Here is a 21,969-nt window from a genome sequence, read left to right as displayed (position 1 = left end):
TGCGCAGTCTGACTTTCATTTGTTTCCGTTCCAATTGTGTGAATTAACATTAATTTGTGTTGTTTTTGTGCATGAGATTAGCGAATATGACTAATATTGAACGAATCCGAATTTTACAATGTTACGCATAATTTATCGTCTTAAAAAATGTGTTTTCATTATTGGAATAGTAATAGGCGTGATATTAGCATATTTACTCATTGATAGTGAAAATGAAACTTCCATGCAAATGAGTTGTAAAATTAGAGACGGTTCCGAAATTGCATACAGAGAATGGTTTTCCATGCAGAATTTTAAAAAATACCCCGCGAATTACTTTGAATTACGTGATGTCAACTCTGCATCTGGTGATTTAACGTCAGAAGCATCATATTTATACAGTGTAGTCCATGTGCATTGTGTCGTGTTTATTAAGAAACGGAGGAATGCCCTCGCTGTCAAAAACACGTGGGCGAAACATTGCAACGAAATTCTCTTTTTTGGCCTGGAAAATAGGAGTGATGTTTCTGTTACTGTACTTAAACCAAAATCGTCATGGCATTATTTATGTGATGCTATCAGATACTTATGGCAAAATCATAAAGCAAATCTTCATTGGGCTCTTTTTGTTTCTGATGATGTATTTGTAATTCCAGAAAATTTACGATATTATGTTGCATCTTTAGATTTCAATGAACCTCATTATTTGGGTGAAGAAGGTACTTTCTGGGGAATAGAATATAATGTTGGTGAAGCAGGATATGTCCTTAGTAAAGGTGTAATTTATGCATTGCAAAATAAATTCAGTTCAAGTGAATCATGCCTGAGGAGTGGAAAATACTGGAGAAATGAGGATTTTTACTTAGGTAATTATGTATGTTATGATTTTGACATAGGCAATAATATCTTTTCAGATGTATTAATGTAACAGAAGTTTGGAATACAGTAACCACAAATACAGCAGAATTTTCTGACTTAACTATGATTCCTTGAGTAGTAAAACACTTAATCATGTTCACCTCTTTTCCTACCCTCTTTGTTGTTTAATTCTTATCATGCCCTATTTAAGTCTGTTCTAATAGAAGATGAGTTCCTATATTTGAGGTGATTCGAATTACAGTCAACATCCAGATTAATCTTATTCTATATGTTAACTTGAAATTACAATACACTTAAGTAAAAGTGCACAAAGTAATGAACATGAATCAGACACCAATCGCATTTCAAAGGTGCCATAATCCTTTAAAACCCAGTGGGAAACGTATGTACCACCAACTTTAATGATTGCATCTTTCCCACAGTGTATTTATGGACTGAATATGATTTATGGAATAAATGGCAATTATTTCCCAAAACAACATTAACAAATTTATTTTTTCAATGGAGATGTTTTGTGCTTTCTTTGTTGTATTAACTGAAACTTTAAATATTGTTTATATTAGCTTCAGAGAGATGATCAGTACATGAAATGTTGAGATGTAGATAGGGTCACCATAATCTTTGGAGCCGAAAACAGGACAAGCCAGATTTGCACTGCCCTTCTGAAAGAAACATCACATATAATAATGCAATAAATTAAGGGCCATGGATTCTGTACAGAATGTTTTACTTTTTTAAGCCCTCAAAAGTATGCATCTTGAGTGAATATATGCATCATCTCCTGTATGTTGATCACCTTAGCAATATATACTTGTTATTAGTGGCAATAGCCTGACTGAGGCTCTTCCCATGATGTTGATGAAAAGGGTTAATTATAATGATGCCTAAAATGAAACTCTGAGCCCAATTTTTTCACCAAATTCTTAATGTCATAAAATTTTCTCAACTGTGGGAGATATGTTAAGACAATAAGGTGAGATTTCTCATCAGTCCACACATGATAACAAATGTAACACCATATCAGTGGTTTTCAGGATTTCATACTTGATTTTTTAAGCTTCTGTCTTGTTGATGATTTGTACCCATATCTCAGTAACTTGTGCCTCCTCTTATCCCACTCTTCCAAGTACTGCATCACAACTTCTTATGTGCACTGCCATTGATCAAGTAATTTGGCCACTTCCTGTGGACTTGAAATTGAATGGACACATGCTCACTGAAAAAGTGGCAGTGCTGTTTTAAATGTCTGACCTGTTGGGTACAACTTCTCAGAATCACCATAGTTTTGCTTCCACTTCCTACACATGTATAAAATGTTCCAACCACCTATAGGAATACTTCTTCCACCAGAATTCCAAGCCTTATGAACTTGCTTACCTCTGTTATAATAGGCCTTTCCAGCTGCCTTCCAACCACTTGTTTCCACGGGGATTCAATTTGCCATGCAGTTTCTTTGGCGAAATATGTTGCCTTTCTCAGTAAGCTGTAATGGTTCTTGGAATATGTGAACCTGTTCACTGATGAGTATATGCAACTCAAAATGTGGTTCTTCAAACAAGTTTCTTGAGCAGAACACGACACTTTCTTGTGAAAGATTGTGTGAAAATGCTAGTGACTGAAAATGTCCAGTAGTTCTTTTTGGTTCAGGTCCCAATGACAAAGAATTGGTGCTGCCATGTTACAGTAGTTTGACGTACTCGGCACCAGTGACTGCACGGCATTCTTTGAGTGCTGAAACATGAATACATTTTAACAACAAAGCTTTCAGCATTGAAACAAAGGCAGTACACAGCAGACTCTAGGCAGTTGTGTATAATATGCACATCATGCAAAGCACTGATTATTTCTTTCCTTCAGAATAAGACAAGACAGGTTTTTCAGTAGTCTTGTTGGAAGCATCCAGTTAGCATAACACTAGTACATAATTTTTAATTATAAAGATGGCTGTCTTCCGGGTTGTAGTAACATATAGTCTGGTAGTAGTTTATCAACATTTCATCGGTCCTTGGTATAACATTGTCCTGATGATGGAGGCAGCAAGGGCTTCTGAAATGTTGGTAAACTTCTACTAGACTACATGGCGCTACAACCCAGAAGACAGCCATCTTTGTATTCACCGCCATGAGAACCACAGATCATGATTTTGAATTATTTGCCGACACTTCTAATAATAAAGGTACTAAAACATTGCACGTTATTATACCACTTTCATAGGGACTGACAAATACTTTGGCTCATAAAATTTCTTTATTAGCTATTATCTCTTTAACAGATTTGATCAGCTTTGGAACCTCTGTCTGTACACTATGATAAGCAAACTAATGCTGAGATGCTAAAATTTTTTCTTGATTTTTATGAAAAACAGCATGACACCAAATGAAGTACAATTGGCATTTTCCATGTATTTTTTATGACTCGTTATATTATTTTAAATAATTTCTAACACTGAACAGTTAACACCACACATCTGACAGACCACTAAGGGTATATCTTTGCTCATTGTGTCTGAATGCAGAAACTTACATTCTCATTGTAGTTCATCACTGAAACTGCAAATGGATCTTTTTGACATTGTCTACATAAGGTTATACAAATCTACTTTTAACTTTATTACAGAAAAAAGGCAGTTTAAACTTGACCATGGTGTTGGACTGAGCATCACAGGACATATTATGATGTTCTGAGTTTTGGTGCTGTGTAGAATTGTCAGTAGATGCCAACATTTTGGAGAAACATACTGTCTCCATCTACAGGGCTGAAGTGGCAATTCTGGGAAGTGGAGGGATTTGTATAGGGTTGGAGGAAGGGACACATTATTGTGCTCTCTTAAAATACAGCACGTACACAAAACTCTTCATTGTTTTTGTTCGACAATGAGCAGTTCACTTACATGACCTGCCCTATTCTTATATGTGGTAAAGAGACAAGGAGAAGGTGTACCTTCAGTAGTCACTGTTGATGTCAAGCTAAGTAGCATAGAATAATTTGTTTGTTAATTAAAATTAATTCTAGTGAACCCATTTGAAAGCAAAACAAAAAGACATTTGTTTTAAAAACATAAATAGTTAGATGAATAAAGTATTGGCACTTTGAACAAAAATGGGACAAAATGGTATCCTGGGGCAAGCCACCAGGACAATACGCAGCAGTAAAAAAGCTGTACCATTTGAGATGAGACATTACCATCTGGGTGTAGATGTTGTGGCAGTTACAACATTCATTAGTACACAAAAGTAACTAATGCATGAAACAAAAACCAAATATAAAGTGAAGCTTTCACAGCGACAGAAGTTGATGAAAGACTCTCAGGCAACCAGGCACCTGACGTGTCTTTCATCAAAAACCAAATACCCCTTACAGTCATACCAGTCTACAGATAAGGTTCCTACTAAGATGGCTGTCTTCTGGGTTGTACTCTGGTAGAAATTTAACAATGTTTCAGAGGTTCTTGCTGCTTCCATCATCAGGGTGATGAGTAAGCCACATGCGGGGAGTCAGTTTGAGATATAGGAAGCTGTGAGTAGGCAGAGCCTTGGCCAGACCAGTGGGAGCCATCAAGAACAGGGGACATGCCACAGCCTGACCAGCAGGGGGGGGGGGGGGGGGGGGGGGGGGGCTATGAAGAAGAGAGAGGTCCAAGAAAGCAGCTTACTCATGATCCTACTTTTCTAAATAGATTTAAGCTAGTTTTCCAACTAAATGTAAAACTATAGGCAAAATAATGAATTTCTGTGTTGTACACAATATAAAAAAATCTTGCAGATGTGAAAGGAATCTATATATCTACAGTAGAACACTTAATAACCCAAACATGAGCATTTTACATCAAGTTTGTAAAATTCTGAATAATGTTACAAAAGAGGCTACAGTAGACTTATAACAAAATCAGAGAAAATGAAGACAACATGGAACATAGTAAAAAGGAAGACAGGAAAATACAAATTGATTCTGAAGGGTGCTGATGATTGTGTAATGCAGTCTGGTTGTTGGGTTTTTGGACCTGCTTCTTATCTTATTATTTCCTGTTGTCATAACCTGGTCTTAGTGCTTATATATATGTGGTTGTTCTGACCTAGGTTGTCCAGTGATTGAGATTAGCTCATTCTAATGGACCTCACGGAGTAGGAGTCCCCTTCACTCCACTTGAAGATGAGGAAAGATCCAGTCCTCGAAACATGTTTTATAACAACGGACAAGGTCCAAAAACCCAACAATCCAGGAAAAATGAATTCAACCTAACACGTATCATGTCTTCTAATAAACAATGAAAAAGTAATGGGTCCAAGAACAGTTGTTAATGCCTTGAATAATTTTTTCTAACAATTACTGAAAGCTTAAATTTACATCATGTGGGTAGAGAAGATGCTATTTCATTTTTAAAAGATGCATTTCCTGGTAAAATTATTCCAGTTACTAAAACTGACATAAAACTATAATCCAAAATCAAAACTCTCATTAGGTTATGATGAAATAAGTAAAATTTTCAAAGCTTGTTCAGCTTTAATTAGTTACTCATTGACCCACATTTTTAATCACTCGCTATACACAGGCATTTTCCTGGATCATCTTAAAATCAAAGTAGTAAAGGAACTGTACAAAAAAGATGACAAAACTAGTATGACAAACTATAGGCCAATTTCACTAACAACTATTTCGTCTATAGTGCATAAGAAGATTGTGTACAATAGGTTAAGTCAACATATGCATACTAACATAATGTTCCGAGAACAATTTGGCATCAAGAAGAGTATATTCATTGAAGATGCAGCCTTCAAACTAACAGTGTGTTAAAATGTGTTAACTAAAAAATGTATGTTTTGGAATTTTCTTGTGATTTAGCAAAAGTTTGGATTGTGTAAATCATGAAAATTTGTTAACTAAATTACATTTTTATAGTATTCAAGGAACAGCTGAAAAATAGGTCAGATCCTATCTAACACAAAATAAAAAGTCAGAATGAAATTATGTAATAACTGAGTTTTTTTCTCAAAATGGGAACAATATAATATGGAGTTCCCCAAGGGTCAATTGTAGGGCCCTTGTGTTTCATAATATACATAAATACCATGTCAGAATCCAGAATATTTGCTAATGACACAAGTGTCATTATTTCTATTAAAAATGTTGATGAGTTCTGTACAACAGCAAACATAGTTCTCGCTCATATGAGTAAATGGTTTACTGCTAACAAGCTGGCCCTAAATCTGGATAAAGCAAATATAACCAGATATTTGCTATGGGCTGGCTACCCATACTTGCATAAATATTCTAAACTGTGTCTCTTGTACAAGGAGACCACACCTTCATTTACAGTCTACTGTTGTATCACTGCATACTTCAGAGGCATATAAGTACTTTACTGCCCTTACCTTGCAGTGTTAAGTCACCAGTACAGCATTGCTACCTTTGCTCCATTGTGAGTCCTGAGTTGTCTTCACTTACGTGGCTCTGCTGTTTGTGTTGCGATGTTGTACATTTTTTGTGACCTTGAACATACAATTTGATGGCTACTACAATTTTTTGACTGGAAACTGGAAAGGGAGTCTAAAATATGGTGGTTATACTTGAGTGATCTATGGTCATGGCATGGACACTTAAATTTGAAGATGATGAACAGATCAAGTAGCATAACATGGTGGATTCTAGAGTACCTAATAACATTATATAAGAGAGTTAACTATAATAACAACCCTGACTAAATATTTTATTTATCATGAGTTCGAAGGTAATTTGAGACTTCTGAGAAATATGTTGGATGGTCATAATAGGATCTGTAGTTATAGCTGGATGTGATAACCTTTTTTGACATAAAAAATAAATGTATGCCTTTGGTAACACTACTTCTAAAAGAGAATAATGAGAATGATATTTTTGGGACTATAGAAAGTTGGGCAGAATTAGGAGTTTTTGAGATTAAAGGCTGTACAAGTTACTCAAAATGAAAAGGCAAAATCATGTAATTTTATAGAAGTCAGGAGATTAAAACAGATGGGATAAGTCAAAGGATTGCAGAAATGTTCACAAATATTAAGGAAATAATACGGTTAAGTTTTGATAAAAAGAGGAATTTGCAGATAGAATTGTGTATCACATGGTAATGGAACTCAAACTTCACAGTGGAATAAACCTAATTTTACAAGAGAATTTTGACTAGAAGTAAAGGAGTTGAACCGGCTTTCAAATACAGAATATGTGACAAGGATATGGTAAATCATCATCATCATTTCAAGATGAGAGTAAAGACTATGACAGTCTGGTAGTAGCATAAGAAGGAAGGGAGTGCTTGAAATGATAATGGGAAATATGAAGTGGGCACAAAGGACAGTTATACCTTTGTTGATCAGCTATGTAAAAGATTATGCATCATAGTTTGAAAGAATATTGAGTGACCCCTTGATTTTTGAATATGAATTCATATTATTAGTATTCATATGCCATTATCAGTAGTAATAAGAAACAACAGAGATAAAGAAGTGATGACAGAACTAGCTGTTGAAAATCAGACATAAATTAGATATAAATAGAGAGCAAGTTCAAAATTAGAATGTATTGACCTGAGTAAGAATGGTAGCATATATGTATGTATCAGTATTTGTTTGCTTGGATGTATGTATGCATGTAGTTAGTTTTCACTGCAAAGAGACAAGGTTAATAATTTGGAAATATATTTTGTGATTTGAAGGACTGGAGTTTATATGAAAAATTCTGGAGAAATATATTAGCCTTAATCTCGTAAAATGTAAGAAGGAAACAAGGGAGTCTTCAAAAGATTTTAGAGAAAGAACTGAAGGAAACATATGCAGGGGCAACGATAAGGAGACTGAATAATTGGGTGGAGAAATGGAGCGCTATTTTAGAATGCCAGATGGGATTTAGATAATATTTTTTTTGGACTCCAATAGGTAAGTGTATGTACATATATTTATCTGGATTTACAATGAATACAATAAGAACAAAAGTGATATAAATATATGGGAATGGACAAATATATACAATAATACGTGGTAATTGCCAGGGAGCATAAAACAACCATTTACCAAAAATCCTCCCAAACTTTTGTGGGTTCCACTCCCCCAAGAAACAAACACTGAAAAATAAGGCAAGATAATAAATTACCAGGTGACATCATGTGAGGTGACCACTGTCGTAGAATATTCAATGGGTGCCGAGATGAAATTTAAAACACAGAACCAACGATGTATTTTTAATCTTGGCATTTGGTGGAGATCAGTGATCAGCTTCATGACCCTTCCACTTCAGCCTCTGGAGGAAGAGCTTCCAGAACCCATTGGATCAGAGGCTGGGGAGGGGGCCAAAGCTGGTCTGCATGTGGCAGTAAATAGAAAAATCCCTATCCTTGTTTGGAATCAAACCCCAGTCATTCAGCCCTGCATTGAGCTATCAAAGGCAATGTAGTTTATAGGCAAGGAAGTTTATAATTAAATTTGGTATTGCTTTAACCACATCATTCCATCTACTCAATCCATCATTCACAGACATCCTGCCATTCAGCGCTGTATAGCCTGTCCACGTGAATGAACCAAGAGTCCAGTCAGTATCTTGCCATTGCCTTTAACAACTAACAAACAAATACGATCAGCGAGGTATGAAAAGTCATAAAGAATGCATATGGAAACTATGTATACTCAAAATTTAAATACCTCTTACTATTGATATGAAGCCAGACTCACCTGTATGTATTGTACGTCACAAATATTGATGTTACAGTCTCACTCCATTGCAGGTTGTCATATATAATGTACTCAAGTGTTGCTGATGAACTTTGTTCATGCAGTTATGAATTCTGTTGTTATTTGTTATATTGCAGGAAAGAATTTGGGTGAAATGGGGATCACACCTGCAAACACAAAGGATGATTCTGGTTGTAACCGGTTTCAGCGCTACAATCTTAATTATGTATCAAGCCCACAGAAGCACACAGTTCCTTCATCAGCACACAGTTTATTGAATCAGATTGTAAGTCCACATCTTTTTAATTTACTTTCTTCCACAATGAAAACAACTGGAGTCAAGCAAACATTTATGTATTGATTTATACTTGTTAAAAAGTGATTAAATTAAGAAGTTTAAGGTGGAATGTACATGTGATCATGTAATAAACACAAAGAAAACAAAAGAATGTTCATAACGTTTCTGTTGAGTTAGGTTGGTCTATGTCATCTCAGATTATCCTTTCTGTCACCATATTTTCTGCCATAATCTTTACCACTTTTTTCCTTTTCTTTACTGGCTCCATTTCAATGTTGAACACCTACCAATTTCCCCATAACATGATCATATTTAAATTTTCCATGTCTAAGTAGGATTTGAGGTCCTTACAGTGGTGAGTAAAAAGATAACTGTCTTCTGGGTCATAGCACCATGTAAAACCATCATTTCATAGGACCTCGCTGCCTCCATCATCAGAACTCATTGCCCTGATCAAAAAGTCACACAACCCATATTGAAATATTTATTGATGGTTGCATTTCAGTATAATTTAATTTTATGAATAAACATACAGTATCACTGTGACTATACAAGAATCCACGCTGGTTACGTCATGTTCTAAACTGCTTGCACCAGTCTGTCAGTTGTCTTTCAGCACTCAATATGCAAGGGCGTCTTTTTCCCAAGTGCAACAAGTGTTCATTGTTGAACACAACCTGGCAAATCATTTTTTACTTCAGTTGCCTGAATGAGTTTAGGAATATATTTCTAATTCTATGGTGCTAAACAAATCTGGTGAACAGCTTCTGCGACACTGACACTCATCGCTGAGTTGCATCAGACATGAGAAAAAGAGTTAATGCATGCACCACTGAACAAGGTGTAGATTCCAACATTGTTTTTTTGTTTTCTGATTTTAATGTAATTTATTTTTTGACAAATAAAAGCATGTGTCAAAAATGGGTTGCATGACTTTTCGATCATTCTGTAGTATCTGGAGCAGTAGTGGTCTTTTTTAAAGGATGCTTTCAAAATAGATAAGAAAATAATGCATCTTTTGTATGTTTTGTTTGTCCTAATTTGAATAGCACAACCTAGAGGTATAACTATTCTATTTCCAGACTCCAGGCTGCTACAGTGACTACATCATAACTTTCAATGGCATAGAACCTGACAAGTTCTATCTGTATGACTATCTTTTATATTCTGTCAGAGTTGTTCACAATGGAGTATCTCATGGCAATCAGCCACCACCAGTATCTGTGTCCGAAGATCAGGTAAAGTCATTTTCATCTTCATGTGTCATTAATGCAAACTTATTTAACATGTCACTTGATAGCTTGTCCAATTAATAAATTAAAATCATGTAATAAGTAAAATATAAAACCACAAAAGAGAAAATTAGGATGGCATGTGATTATAAACATGTGTACAAATTTTATATGAAACATCTGTGTGTGTGCGCGCGCACACACAACACGTGTGGAATTTATCACTATTCTATCAGCATGAATCATTGAAATTCAGCATCATGTCAAGTGTTTGATCTGTGGGCTGTTACAGTTTCATGTATCATATCAGTAGTAAACTTCTCCCTCTAGACTTGTATGATAAAATATGTTTTAGTATTCTGCTGTTTTCCATGTCATTTGCAATTTTGTAATTCTGTACACATTTTATAATCAACTGAATTTTTAATTTTTCTCAGTTATAAAACAAACACACCAGTCCTTATTGGCCCATGTCTCATCCAAAGTCCTTATTTAATTTATGGTTTATTTTTAATCTAGGTCTGGCGTGAGTTTGTGCGGGCAGAAGGTTTTGGGGAGCCAGCCAGTATATCTTCTAAGCAGTATTTTGAATTATGGCAACAGAAGATTCAATCACCAGAAGTGTTTAATACTTTCCTCAGGCAACATTCTGAAGGAATTTTTAACTCTGATGATGTGGATGGTGCCAACAGTCTTGGATCATGAAACATTATTTTCATATCTGGAAACCACTTTGTTCCAATTCAGTGAGTGTTTCGGTTTTCTTTACATTCCTATTCTGGCAATTTCATCCTTCTGCATTTCATGGACTCAAGGTTGAAGGAAATGCAGATAATCAGAAGAAATTTGTAATTCAAAGTCATCTTATTTCAACTCAAATGTTGCATCACAAATTAGACTATTGAAGTAATCATAGTTTTAGTGGAACAGTATAGTACAAAATGGATGAGTTTACATGGTAATAATGTTTTTGGAAGGGGGGAGGCTTGGTCTGTACCTCCCCTCAGTTATCTGTGTCTAAGATGAAATTATATGTACGTACATATATATATATATATATATATATATATATATATATATATATAAAGAGAGAGAGAGAGATATCTTCTCCTTTTGTAGGATTTGAGGTTTTCACAGCAGTGAGTCTGAAGATTGCTGTCTTCTGGGTTATTGCGCCGTGTAGTCTCGTAAATTTCCACCAACATTTCAGAGGCCATACTGCCTCCGTCATCAGGGTGATGAATGTTAGTGGAAATCTACCAGACTACATGGTTTAATAACCCAGAAAACAGCAATCTTTTTCTTGTTTCGTTAAACTGTCACATTTTAATAATTTATGAAGATACTGCAATACAAAAAAGGCATGGAATTTATGAACAGTTGTTATTTGTATAAAACCATTATTTTTATGCATCTTAGTGCTTTAAATTTTTAAGAGAAGTTTGGACTTTTATAATGGCTTTCTCTGATAAACAAGCTTGTACCATTTTTCAGTTTACAAATAGGTAATTTGTTCATCTGCCTTACTAAAATTTTGTGCTTATGAGTTCACACTATTACTTTGCAGGGTAAGAACTTAGGTTAGGGATTTTCCTAATGCATTTCTACATCCCAAAACCAAGAGAGCACTCTGTGGGTGTGGACATGAGTAATTACCAGAATATCTCTTCTGGAATTTTACAAATTGTACCTTTCTCAAAAAACAATTTCCCTCAGTTTTACAGACAAGCTGTTACACTTACAGCATTATTTGGAAATGGCTATATTCGTGAAGAACCAATAAACAATATATTCCAAACAAGAACTGAGGAGCAGACTTAAGGAACAGCATTTACAGAGTGAATTATGACTTACCTCCTCTTAAAACATATAAGAAAGCAGTGACAGGTATATTAATGATGAGTGGCATGTACATTTAAACTCTTGACATACAGTGTTCAGTTGATTGGTGTAATATATTAAAATGTGTTTAACTGATTGTTATAATCAGTTCAACCAATTACAAAATAATTACAAATGATGCAACTGTAATTTAAACCTCAGGATACCAAAGCTCCCAAGTGGTCCACAATAACCTTAAATTCTAAATGTAACCTGCACTCTAACAAACCTGTGTGCATCAGGATTATGGGGTTATAAGGGTGTTAGCAGGAACTATGAAAGACAGTAGGAATTATTATACTGTGCAACAGTAATGATGTTATACCCAAGATGATTACATAAAGAATATGCAACCTTTCCACACAGCACGGCACATTGAAAATGACTATTTTTTAGATTCAGGCACCCAATGGTGTACATTGTGATATTATACCTGGTATTACAGGGAGGCCTAGGCACAGATGATAGGATAATACTAAAATAAATCGTAAGAAAGGGTAAGAGCATGTGGACTGTATTCATCTGACTTAAATAGGGACCAGTCGTAGACTCTTGTGAACACAGTAATGAAACCTTCAGGTTCTGTAAAAGGTAATTTCTTGCCCAGCTGAACAACCATTAGATTCTGAAGGAGGGCTGTGAACCATTAAGTCAGTTGCATGAAATTAATTATAGGAACAACTCATTTGTATGTAGAATAGTTTTTGGCCACGCATCATGCTTGTCTTCTTTCAAGTTACAAAAGTCTAATTTACAAATGTTAGTGGGTCTCATATCCCTCCCATTCTCACCCATTAATGGCTTTCTTGATGGCTGATAATGGAGGTAGAAAAGGACCAGTGAAACAAAAGTTTGTAAAATTCTACCTGACTACATGTTGCTACAACGCAGAAGACAACTATCTTTGCACTCACCACTGTGAGAACTTGGAACCCCATCATCAGGGCGATGATGATGGAGGTAGCAAGGACCTCTGAAACGTCGGTAAACTTCTACCAGACTACACGGCGCAACAACCCAGAAGACAGCCATCTTCAAACTCACCGCCATGAAAACCTCAAATCCTACATTCCTGTTACAGATAATTATATTTTTAAATTCATAATATATGTATTTTTGCCAAATTTTTGCAGGAAAATGTTCATAAACACCCACAGTTGTGCCCTTTTGTATCACGTTTAGTGCATTTGTCTTCTCAGTTTCGCTGTATTCATATTTTTTGTCCAGGATATGTTTTGCATATTTTGAGTTATCTCCATCATGTGAGTGAGATCTTCTGTTTTCATGGCAGGGAAAATGAAGATAGGTATCTACTGAGATATTGTGCAGTTTAGTCTCACAGAAACTGACTTCTTATCAATGGAACAGCTGGCCTGTTCAATGTAGACTTGGTCACATTTGTTGGGTCCAAAGTCTTGGCTGAGGGCGGAGGGCAGGCTTGACATGATTGGACAGCATGTTGCTCATTTGACAGGTCATGCAAACAAAGGGAATGGTCAGTTTCTAGGAGGCAGCATGGCACAACGTCCCATAAATCGGTCATTATTAGCACTTTTACATAAGTTCTTCTTGTAAAATATTTTTAATTTGCAACTTGTATGGTCTGTGGTCACGCACAAGACATTGTCATGTATTCCGATTGTATTCTATTGGTTGTTATGTTGTTCATGTATTTTTGCTTGAGCTTTGAAGCTATTTTTGAATATTTACGTTTAGTATGATTATATATTTATCAAATAATAAATTTTGCCAAATGGGTTGGTTTATGAAAAGTTCTCTATCTTATCGTAACTATATATTATTGCATACACAAATGGAGGAAGTTAATATTCAGCTTCTAAACGTGTAATTCTGCTATTATGCTATTATGATTTTTAAGTATTTGTTCTGCTGTCAATAAATATACCTATGTATTCTATAGGATAAAAAAAAAGAATATTCAGCTATTATGTGTGTTAGAGGTATCAAAAATGATCTGGACTGATGAACAGGCATTTTAAGAAAACAAATAATTCAGGCTACACAATGACAGGGAAGGAAGAATGATGTCACTGCAGCTTTCTTTTTAAATATGCTAATTGAATGACCTCAAAAACACTTTTCACTTCGTGTAATATTTCGTATTGACAAAATGTTGGTTGCTACGAGTGATCGTTGCAGATCTGAACTTTACATGCCCAGCAAACCGCTTAAATATGGTTTCACGGTTTTCATGCCTCACTGATACAAGAAGGCTATAGTGAAAAAGAATCAGACAGGCAAACACTTTACTGAAGTAAGGTAGCTTGTCTTTCCGTCTCAAGCTGCAAGGACACTGGTGAAACTAATTGTAAAGACTAACAAAGACGTCACAGCCTGCAATTGGTTTTCTTTAGTTTAAGAACTTCAGAAAATCCGCCTTGCTTACACTGGAACATTAAATAAATAAACAAATATAAATACCTGCAAAGTTTCTGCCTTCTGTATCTCGACAAATTACCTCTTCACTACACGAATCCAGTGAAGACATGAAGCCATCATCGTGTGTAACCGAAAGATCAAAATCAGTGTTGTTGACATCAACGATACTACACGGTACTGGAGATGGCCCTGAAACTGGGAAATTATACGTCATAAAGAGATGTTTGCAGCCTCGACCAAAAGTTGCGAAATTATTCAGCGAGGCGGCTGATGGAAATATTTTCCATATTATTACAGCAGATTCCTTTTCTCGTCAAATCTGGGTGAAAACCAATTAGAACATTGTGAAACAGAGCAGGGTGGGCGGACAGGATTCGTGCGATATGGTTCTCAGCCGCTTTCGGTCGGGTCGCAAAGTACAGAGCGGAAGTCAAAAGCGTTTCCAAATATATCGTATTTCGTCTGAAGCGTAGCTCACCTGGGGATGAAGGCTGTCCTCACACCACTAACGCTATTAGCTGCTGAGTTGGATTCATCGAAACCGTTTCTCAGCGAGAAAGTGGCCTATCAGGATAGCAAAGGGGAGGATGAAATCTTGGTGGGAACCCCTGATAACAGAACTAGGACGCTCAGCCCGCCTCGCCAAATACGCCAAGTGGGAAGTTCGAGCCCAAAGGGTATAGGACCCAGCACCGCACCTTCGTCCGCTGCTTCAGCCAGTCTCCGAGAACTTCAAGTAAAGGTTGAGGCGTACAACGCTCCAGAAGGGCCGCTACAATTCAAACACTGCCAGCGCTTTGGACAAACCCAGCACAACTGCTGCCGTCCACCTGGGTTTGTGGATTTCGGGGGGGGGGGGGGGGGGACTCGCACTCATCTGGGAAATGTGCCATTATGCTGTAGCTTAAGTGCTGACGCTGTGGAAGTTTATCGCGGGTATAGTGAGTTGTTAAGGAGCAAAGACACGCGCCTGCCTGCGCCCAGAGGAGCCCCACGAAGGGTAAAAGCTGGACCCTGGAACCACATGGTGCAAGGGGCCAAGTCGGTAAGTCTCTGGCCACTTCCTACCAACCCCCACTTCATCCTGCAGAGAAAGTTGGATCGAGCGACAGGCTGCCCCAAAAGAAGGTCAATGTGAACCGAATCGCCCTTTTAAAGATGTCAAAAAGGGGAGGGTTCTAGTTCTTATTGTCATCAGTTCCCTTGGCAGCCCCCTCTTTAGTACACCAAACGTAAATAAACAGGATGTTTATAAAAGAAATACAGGCACAAAATTTATGTCTTTTCAGAAACGCAATCAACCATAAATGCATCCAAACAAAGCCACATCATACCAGCTTATAATTATAACTCCCACTTACAATAATTATAAAACACTTTCTTACAATAAATACAAAACCCTCTCTTACAATAAATAAAAAAACTCTCTCGTCCACTCTCAAAAGAAGAATTATTTGGCCTGTTTTTTCCCCTTCCCCGACAGACAGGGCAGCTACCCACTCCTCCACTCCTGGTGAGCACACAAATACCCAAGCAAAACATACCCAGTTAAACAAGAAGTAGCTACCTCTAAAACTGGGGGAAACTGCAGTACACCTACAGCGAAAATACTTCCCCAGCTGGCGGTTCGAGCGAGAGTGACTCTTGTGCTTACGAGAATCGGGCAAGACATTTCGACCAATCCTCCAACCTCACATCCCGCGCCTGCGCAGCAAAAGATAGGTATTGATCCAAGATTCTTAGTTCAGCCATTCCTCACCAGTCACGAGGTCGCCACCGCTAGCTCTTTCAGACTCCGAGAATGCGGAAGCCCTGTCGACAACATCGGGGCACAGTTTCACCCGATGAAAGACCGGTGACAATACAAATTCAGCCCATAATATGAAGAAGAAACAGAATATATGTAAATTGAGATTTGAGGTTCTCTGGGTGGTGGGTTGTGATGCCGTGAAGTCTTATGAACTATCCTATTACAAGATTTACATTGGCAATATGTGAACATGAAGGAGAATGAGGCATGTAGAATCACGTCACCCTGATGACGGAGGCAGTATGACCTCTGAGACGGTGGAAATCTACCAGATTACATGGCGCAACAACCCAGAAAACAGCAATATACAGACTCAACACTGTGAAAACCTCAAATCCTACATACAAAGGATGCATTTAATAAAAATGTGTTCTCCAAACAGAAGTACTGTTGCGAAAGTTTATCAGAATAGATAAGCCAAACAATGCTGCACAAATAATGCTCTTGACTTTTATCAAAAGCAGTCACAAGATCTTTAAAATAAACAAACAAACAAACTTGTAAGTGGCAATAGAACACAAACATATCATGTCCTGTATTACATTTAAAATTTCAAAATGAAAGAAATAGAAAAAAGGAGACAAGAATTTGAAATTGGCAAAGAATATATGTAAACAGCGTTTTTTTTTTATAATTAAGTTATCATATACCAGTGTTTTTCATACTGTGGTTTGATGAAGAAGCATTAGCCCATACTTTGAGTTTCCACTTAGTGCCAAGGTTAAGTATATGTAAAGTTATACCTGAAGTCCCCCATATGCCTGTCATGAACAAACATACTGACATGGTTGCTCAAAGTAATGTATCAATTACTGCATTAAAAAGTACTGTGTACAAGTAGGGACGATGGTACTTCCCAAAATCTGGTTACATTTAACTCATTTTTATCACTTGTGAAACAGCCAGTTGCTATACTGAGTAGCTGATGTCAAGAGCAGACATTTGATTAAATATGCCATTAACTACTGGACACTCACGCAATGTAGCAAACACACTCTTTACACACACGCGCTTTGTAACAATGGAAATATTTGTTATCTGCATGGAAGCACAGATCCATTAAAAGGTCAACATGATAAGATAGACTCACAGCATACAAAAAAATATAATCAAGGTTTCGTACAACAGTGAACTAAGATGCAATGTGATAAATTTGAAGTTTCATTGTATAGTAAATCATCTGATCAGCAGTGTCTGCCGATGGCAGAGACCAAAGAAGATGCAGCTTCTCAAGTAAGAGGTTTGGTTTTTATTAAATGTATTGACTAGAAAATATCAAAGGATATTTTTGATCAAGATGCAATTGGGAGGATAATAACATGAATGAATATCAGAAGTTAAGTTCTTGAAGTATGTATTTTATGCTTTTATACTTGAGTTTCTGACGTGTTCTATATCCACTATTGGATTTCTGAAACTTGTAAAATAAATCAAATATAGAACATAATTAGCATACATTTTGTTATTTCATCATTGTTTGTTGAAACATGTATTTTTTTGTGTTTTTCATTTCTTTATAAGGCATCACATGAAATTTCCCACAGATAGAGAAAAATTACTTGTTTTGTAGAAGTTGAACATGTACTTGTATGGATTTTTTTTAGAAAGCTTAACATGCAAACAAAGAAAGTTTAATGTGGCTGTGCAACTTGTTATCATGTGCCCAAATGTTATATTTTTGTTATGATTTATATACCAAGAAAGCTATGTATCATATTTGATTAAATTATTTGTTAGGTGTTTGACAGTCAGTTGTCAAGAAAATTTGATTTCAGTTCAGATTGGTCCATTGTAAACCCTACTTTACACAAAACTAAATTCAAACTCATAGATTTCTTGAAAATATCTCTTTGTACAAAGTAATTGGTATGAGGCATCAAGATCTCACTGAATTTTACAACTTTAACATGACAGATTTTTCGATGTGATCTCTATTTAATGAAGGAAAAATAATTTCTTCATAAGAATTGCTACGCAAAAACAGGTTTGAATAAGCAACATAAAATTCTAACTGAGTGAACATAGGTTTATATGATGATGTTAGGGCAGCAACATGTAATTATGTGCTTGAATGGTCTACAGACAATTGTAAGTCTAATGAAATGATATGAATTATGATACGAGGCCACTCTGGCACCTACATAACATTTAAAGTTCCAGACATTTGAAACCCCATATGCCCTTTTGGTCCAATTTAAATCCACCTGTTATACTATGCTGTGCATGTGTTTTGATAAAACTATTTATCTTTCTCATAAATTCACATACAACTATGAAATAAAAAACACGGTATTCAGAAAGAAGTTGATTTATCACTTGGAAATGTGCCTCAGGTTATTGCTTTGCAAGATTAGAACTAATTGAGATAAATATTACATTAATTTTTATTTCCTACTAGCATATATTCACCTCCGCTCACCCCAAGTGCCTGTATGGCACGTAGCGGAACAAACTTTACTTTACTAGCATATATTTATATTTTCAAAACAATGGAATTTTATTAATATACTTACTTGGAAATTTGGATGCATTTGTAAAAATTTCTTGTGTCTCTGACAACCATCTGTAGCATTCTTTGTTTCTGCTGAATACACAGAGGTTCAAACAATTTACCACATGAGGATTAGTTTCATGTTGCACAGTTTCCAACACATAAATGTGCAGTCCACCACACAACAGTAATGTTTTTTGATGGTTTTCAAACTACACTCTGCACCTCCTTTTCTTACTATTCAGACGGAACAACTGCTATGATTCTGGGTCTAATCTTCCTAGCTATATCAACCTCTATCTTGTCTTCCACTGCAATGGCAAGTTACCCCACATGCCTTCCAGATTACAGAAGCATTCAAGCATTTGGGTCAATTAAATAAAAAGAACAACTTTCTTGTTCACTTCAGAGTTCTGCAACTTATGCTGTGTGAGCCATTCTGTAATTTTTATCAACATAGTCGAAGTGTTTCTTGAAGTTTTGGACTACTCAGGGCTTTAGAGCATTCCCTGATTCTTCACAAAAATTTCCCTCAGCTGCTGACGGTGGATAGTAGGTAACACATGTATCTCCCTCTCGTCTTTCCAGCACACTGCTGTGAGATTACCATGAAGTCTACTTCTATCATTCTTCTTTCCCCTTTATTCATTTCGAGGGCTTCGGGGTTAAAATTTGGAGGCATTCCTTATAGACTGTATAATGTTAAGAGCCGATGGTTGCCTCTCTTCTGGGTTATAATGCAGAAGACAGCCATCGTCTGTCTGTCTGTAAAACCATTACTGAAAATACTTTTAATTTAATTCTTAATATATTCATTAATGTAATATTGTCTTACTTAAATAACAACATCCTTTTTTAATACTAGAAAAGACAAATTTGTTTCCTGATCTTATTGTTACTTAAAATATTATCATGGATATCATTTTAGAATACCAATTATGTTTCTTTATGTTGCCACAAATTAATTAGGTGCCGGTGGAGGAGAGAAGGCGACAGAGATGTCACTGGTGGGATTTTATTACAGTGGAGCCAGTGATGTTCCTGTATATGATGGCATTTATGCTCACGTCAGTTATAGAACAAAGTTTCTTCGTGGACAAAGCCTGCCGCGTCAATCTGAATTTCTCTGACACAATTTGCTCCAACCTCACAAACAAGCAGTACATGGACTACAACAAGCAAGTTCAAGTGAGATTCTATCCAATTATTTCAGGAAAAAGAAAATTGCTATGTTTAATTATCAAGTGTGAACATATAAAGAATCACGAGCCAGAATATCATTATCATAAATAAAATAGTACCTAACACACTGCAAATCCGAAAGCTCCGAAGTGCACGACAGTCTGAAGAATTTACGTGACTAACCTTGTTCTGTTTAGGATTAGTGAGTCTTGACATTAAAAGCAGGCAGCGCAGTAGGCGGATAAATCTGATACTCACATAGCAAGTTTTTCTGCTCTACACACACTTTATACTTGAACTAAAACATTCAACAGGACCTTGTGCCTTCATTATGGTTAAATAAAAGTATTAGATACACATATAATTAATCATTAGGCTATAGGTCGTGCGAGAAGTGCTGGCACTTGCGCAAAGGACTGATGGACCCGTCCGAGGTACGCGCTAGAGGGGTGTCAGCTTCAGTTCGTTTGTAGCTCTAGCTGTATTTAGTTCGGTGCGTCACCGCAGCAGAGGCTGTGCGACCCCCACTACTATTGAACTCCCCTCTCTCGGCTTATACATCGCGCATTTAGGTGCCACCATTACTCGCGCGACCTATACCCATATACCCAGTTTAACACAGAACCCCGAAACTGCCCGATACAAGCGTTATTTTCAGAAGTAAAAATTATTACGAACTACACTTGATATTTTGGAAAGTCGATGATGGAAAGATCAGTGCAGATAATGTATAAGTTTACTACTTATAACCATAAAATAATGATGATCAGAACGGCAAGAATTACTATGAAAATGAAAATAAAACATTTGCTTTCTGCTGCAGGTCATAGTGTCTGATTTTCACCAGTACAATAATGTGGCTACACACGCCATCCCCTTGGTGCTGGCCCTCTTTCTGGGTGCATGGAGTGATCGTCGTGGGCGCAAATTGCCACTACTTCTGGGATTAGTTGGCAAACTCTATTATTCTGTCATGATTATTGTTAATGCGTTGCAAGGTAACAAAAATATTTCAGATGTATTAGAACAGATCTCACAGCTATTGTCCATGCCACACATTTCAAATTGTTGGCCGACAAACTCTGTGTGAAAATTTTGAAAGACCACTGAATATTCATAGGAAATAATTTGTATGTGCCAAACTGTCCATTATCAACACAGTAATTACAAGTGGTTCCAAAATAGCAGGGAGTACTGATGGCAATATTAATGATCATGATAATTCCATTGTATTCTTTGTTTTCTTCATCATTTGGCCAGTAACAGATACAGCACAACAATAAAAATTACAATTTTGCTGGACAAAATTAATGCTAAATAGGATACACGAAGCAAAAATGTATTTTAAAATATTAAGTGTAACTATAGTCAGTGTTATTCTTCCTGGCCTTTGGCCGGCGTGTTAGGGGAATGTAGTGGGGCAACTACTAAACAAATGAAAAATATCTGGCGTACGTACCCAATACTCGAGACAAGCAGAACACTCCGGATTTTTATAGCTCTATAGTGTGGCTGTTAAGGCCGCCATTCACGATCGCTCCATTCGTCCAAATGGCGCGGTGTCGCTCCAAAATTGTACCGTGAATGCGGAAACTGAAGTCCATTGGCGTGGCGCGGTGGGCTCGTTTGGATATTCTGTCGAGCCATAATCCATCCGATCGCTCCATCACTCCATCGCGCCATCGTATCGTGAATGGGGGAATCGGCGATCGAGCCACTCCAAATCGGTTCGTGAGTGGCGGAAACGTGGTCCATTCTCATGCCAGTCTGCCACGAGCCTTCGTCCAGTGAAGTCCAAACTTGTATAATGTCGGGTCGTGAGTTTGTTATTGAGGTGATTGAGAAATATAGAGAGTTGCCATGTTTGTGGCAGATAAGTAATGAAGACTATCATGATAAAGCTAAAAGAAGCTTAGCAATGGAAGAATTGGTGGTTTTATTTAAAACCAAAGATCCTACCGCCAACAAAGAAAATTCCCTTAGAAGTTGCTTTAGAAAGGAGCATAAGGACTTAAATTGCTTCTATTTAAGAGCCATTGCTTTGACCACTTTCGATTTGGTTTTTTCCTTTTAATATACAGGCATACTGCCGTAGCTAGTACCAATTCTTCGTCCATCGCAAACAC

General features: G+C 36.7%; 3 protein-coding genes across 15 annotated transcripts in view; 2 read left to right on the top strand and 1 right to left on the bottom strand.

Annotated features, from left to right (window-relative positions):
* The window catches only part of Ack (activated Cdc42 kinase), a 67,107-nt gene extending 46,772 nt beyond the window's left edge, over positions 1–20,335 (bottom strand). Inside the window, exons 1-6 of one of the 11 annotated variants that reach the window (XM_087344389.1) lie at positions 19,963–20,335; positions 18,684–19,440; positions 14,403–14,555; positions 8,550–8,716; positions 6,228–6,344; positions 2,236–2,589 (exon numbers count right to left, since the gene is read on the bottom strand). The gene's annotated coding sequence lies outside the window, so the exon portion shown is untranslated. Of the gene's footprint in view, positions 1–2,235; positions 2,590–6,227; positions 6,345–8,549; positions 8,717–12,874; positions 13,014–14,402; positions 14,556–14,838; positions 15,170–15,904; positions 16,033–18,683; positions 19,441–19,962 lie in introns of those variants that run through there. The other 10 variants (XM_087344392.1, XM_087344391.1, XM_087344394.1 and 7 more) reach the window with 10 other exon arrangements.
* Positions 3–13,732, top strand: LOC110835073 (C1GALT1-specific chaperone 1). Of its 2 annotated transcripts, none has more exons than XM_022074941.2 (4): positions 3–845; positions 8,687–8,835; positions 9,930–10,085; positions 10,599–13,732. In XM_022074941.2, the coding sequence occupies exons 1-4, from the start codon at positions 119–121 to the stop codon at positions 10,782–10,784; spliced, it is 1,218 nt and encodes a 405-aa protein (XP_021930633.1). In that variant the 5' UTR covers positions 3–118; the 3' UTR covers positions 10,785–13,732. The 2 variants fall into 2 exon arrangements, with proteins under 2 accessions (XP_021930633.1, XP_021930634.1); XM_022074942.2 differs by lacking the exon at positions 3–845 and adding an exon at positions 4,485–5,130.
* The window catches only part of LOC110835072 (putative peptidoglycan muropeptide transporter SLC46), a 14,388-nt gene continuing 7,703 nt past the window's right edge, over positions 15,285–21,969 (top strand). Inside the window, exons 1-3 of one of the 2 annotated variants that reach the window (XM_022074939.2) lie at positions 15,285–15,405; positions 19,631–19,849; positions 20,667–20,841. In XM_022074939.2, the coding sequence (XP_021930631.1) occupies positions 15,385–15,405; positions 19,631–19,849; positions 20,667–20,841 (415 nt within the window). In that variant the 5' untranslated portion in view covers positions 15,285–15,384. Of the gene's footprint in view, positions 15,406–16,672; positions 17,404–19,630; positions 19,850–20,666; positions 20,842–21,969 lie in introns of those variants that run through there. The other variant, XM_022074937.2, reaches the window with a different exon arrangement.

The sequence above is a fragment of the Zootermopsis nevadensis genome, unplaced genomic scaffold (assembly GCF_977971745.1).
Source record: "Zootermopsis nevadensis isolate Lab colony 2312 unplaced genomic scaffold, Znev_1.0 Znev_ptg000007l, whole genome shotgun sequence".
Taxonomy (NCBI): Eukaryota; Metazoa; Arthropoda; class Insecta; order Blattodea; family Termopsidae; genus Zootermopsis; species Zootermopsis nevadensis.
This window is presented reverse-complemented; position numbering and strand designations above follow the sequence as displayed.

What these genes read in the sequence shown, in the direction of transcription:
- LOC110835073 (XM_022074941.2), top strand. Translation starts at nt 119, where the DNA reads ATGTTACGCATAATTTATCGTCTTAAAAAATGTGTTTTCATTATTGGA. An exon ending in AAATGAGGATTTTTACTTAG is followed by an intron (nt 846 to 8,686) that starts GTAATTATGTAT and finishes GTTATATTGCAG; the next exon opens with GAAAGAATTTGGGTGAAATG. An exon ending in ACAGTTTATTGAATCAGATT is followed by an intron (nt 8,836 to 9,929) that starts GTAAGTCCACAT and finishes TTCTATTTCCAG; the next exon opens with ACTCCAGGCTGCTACAGTGA.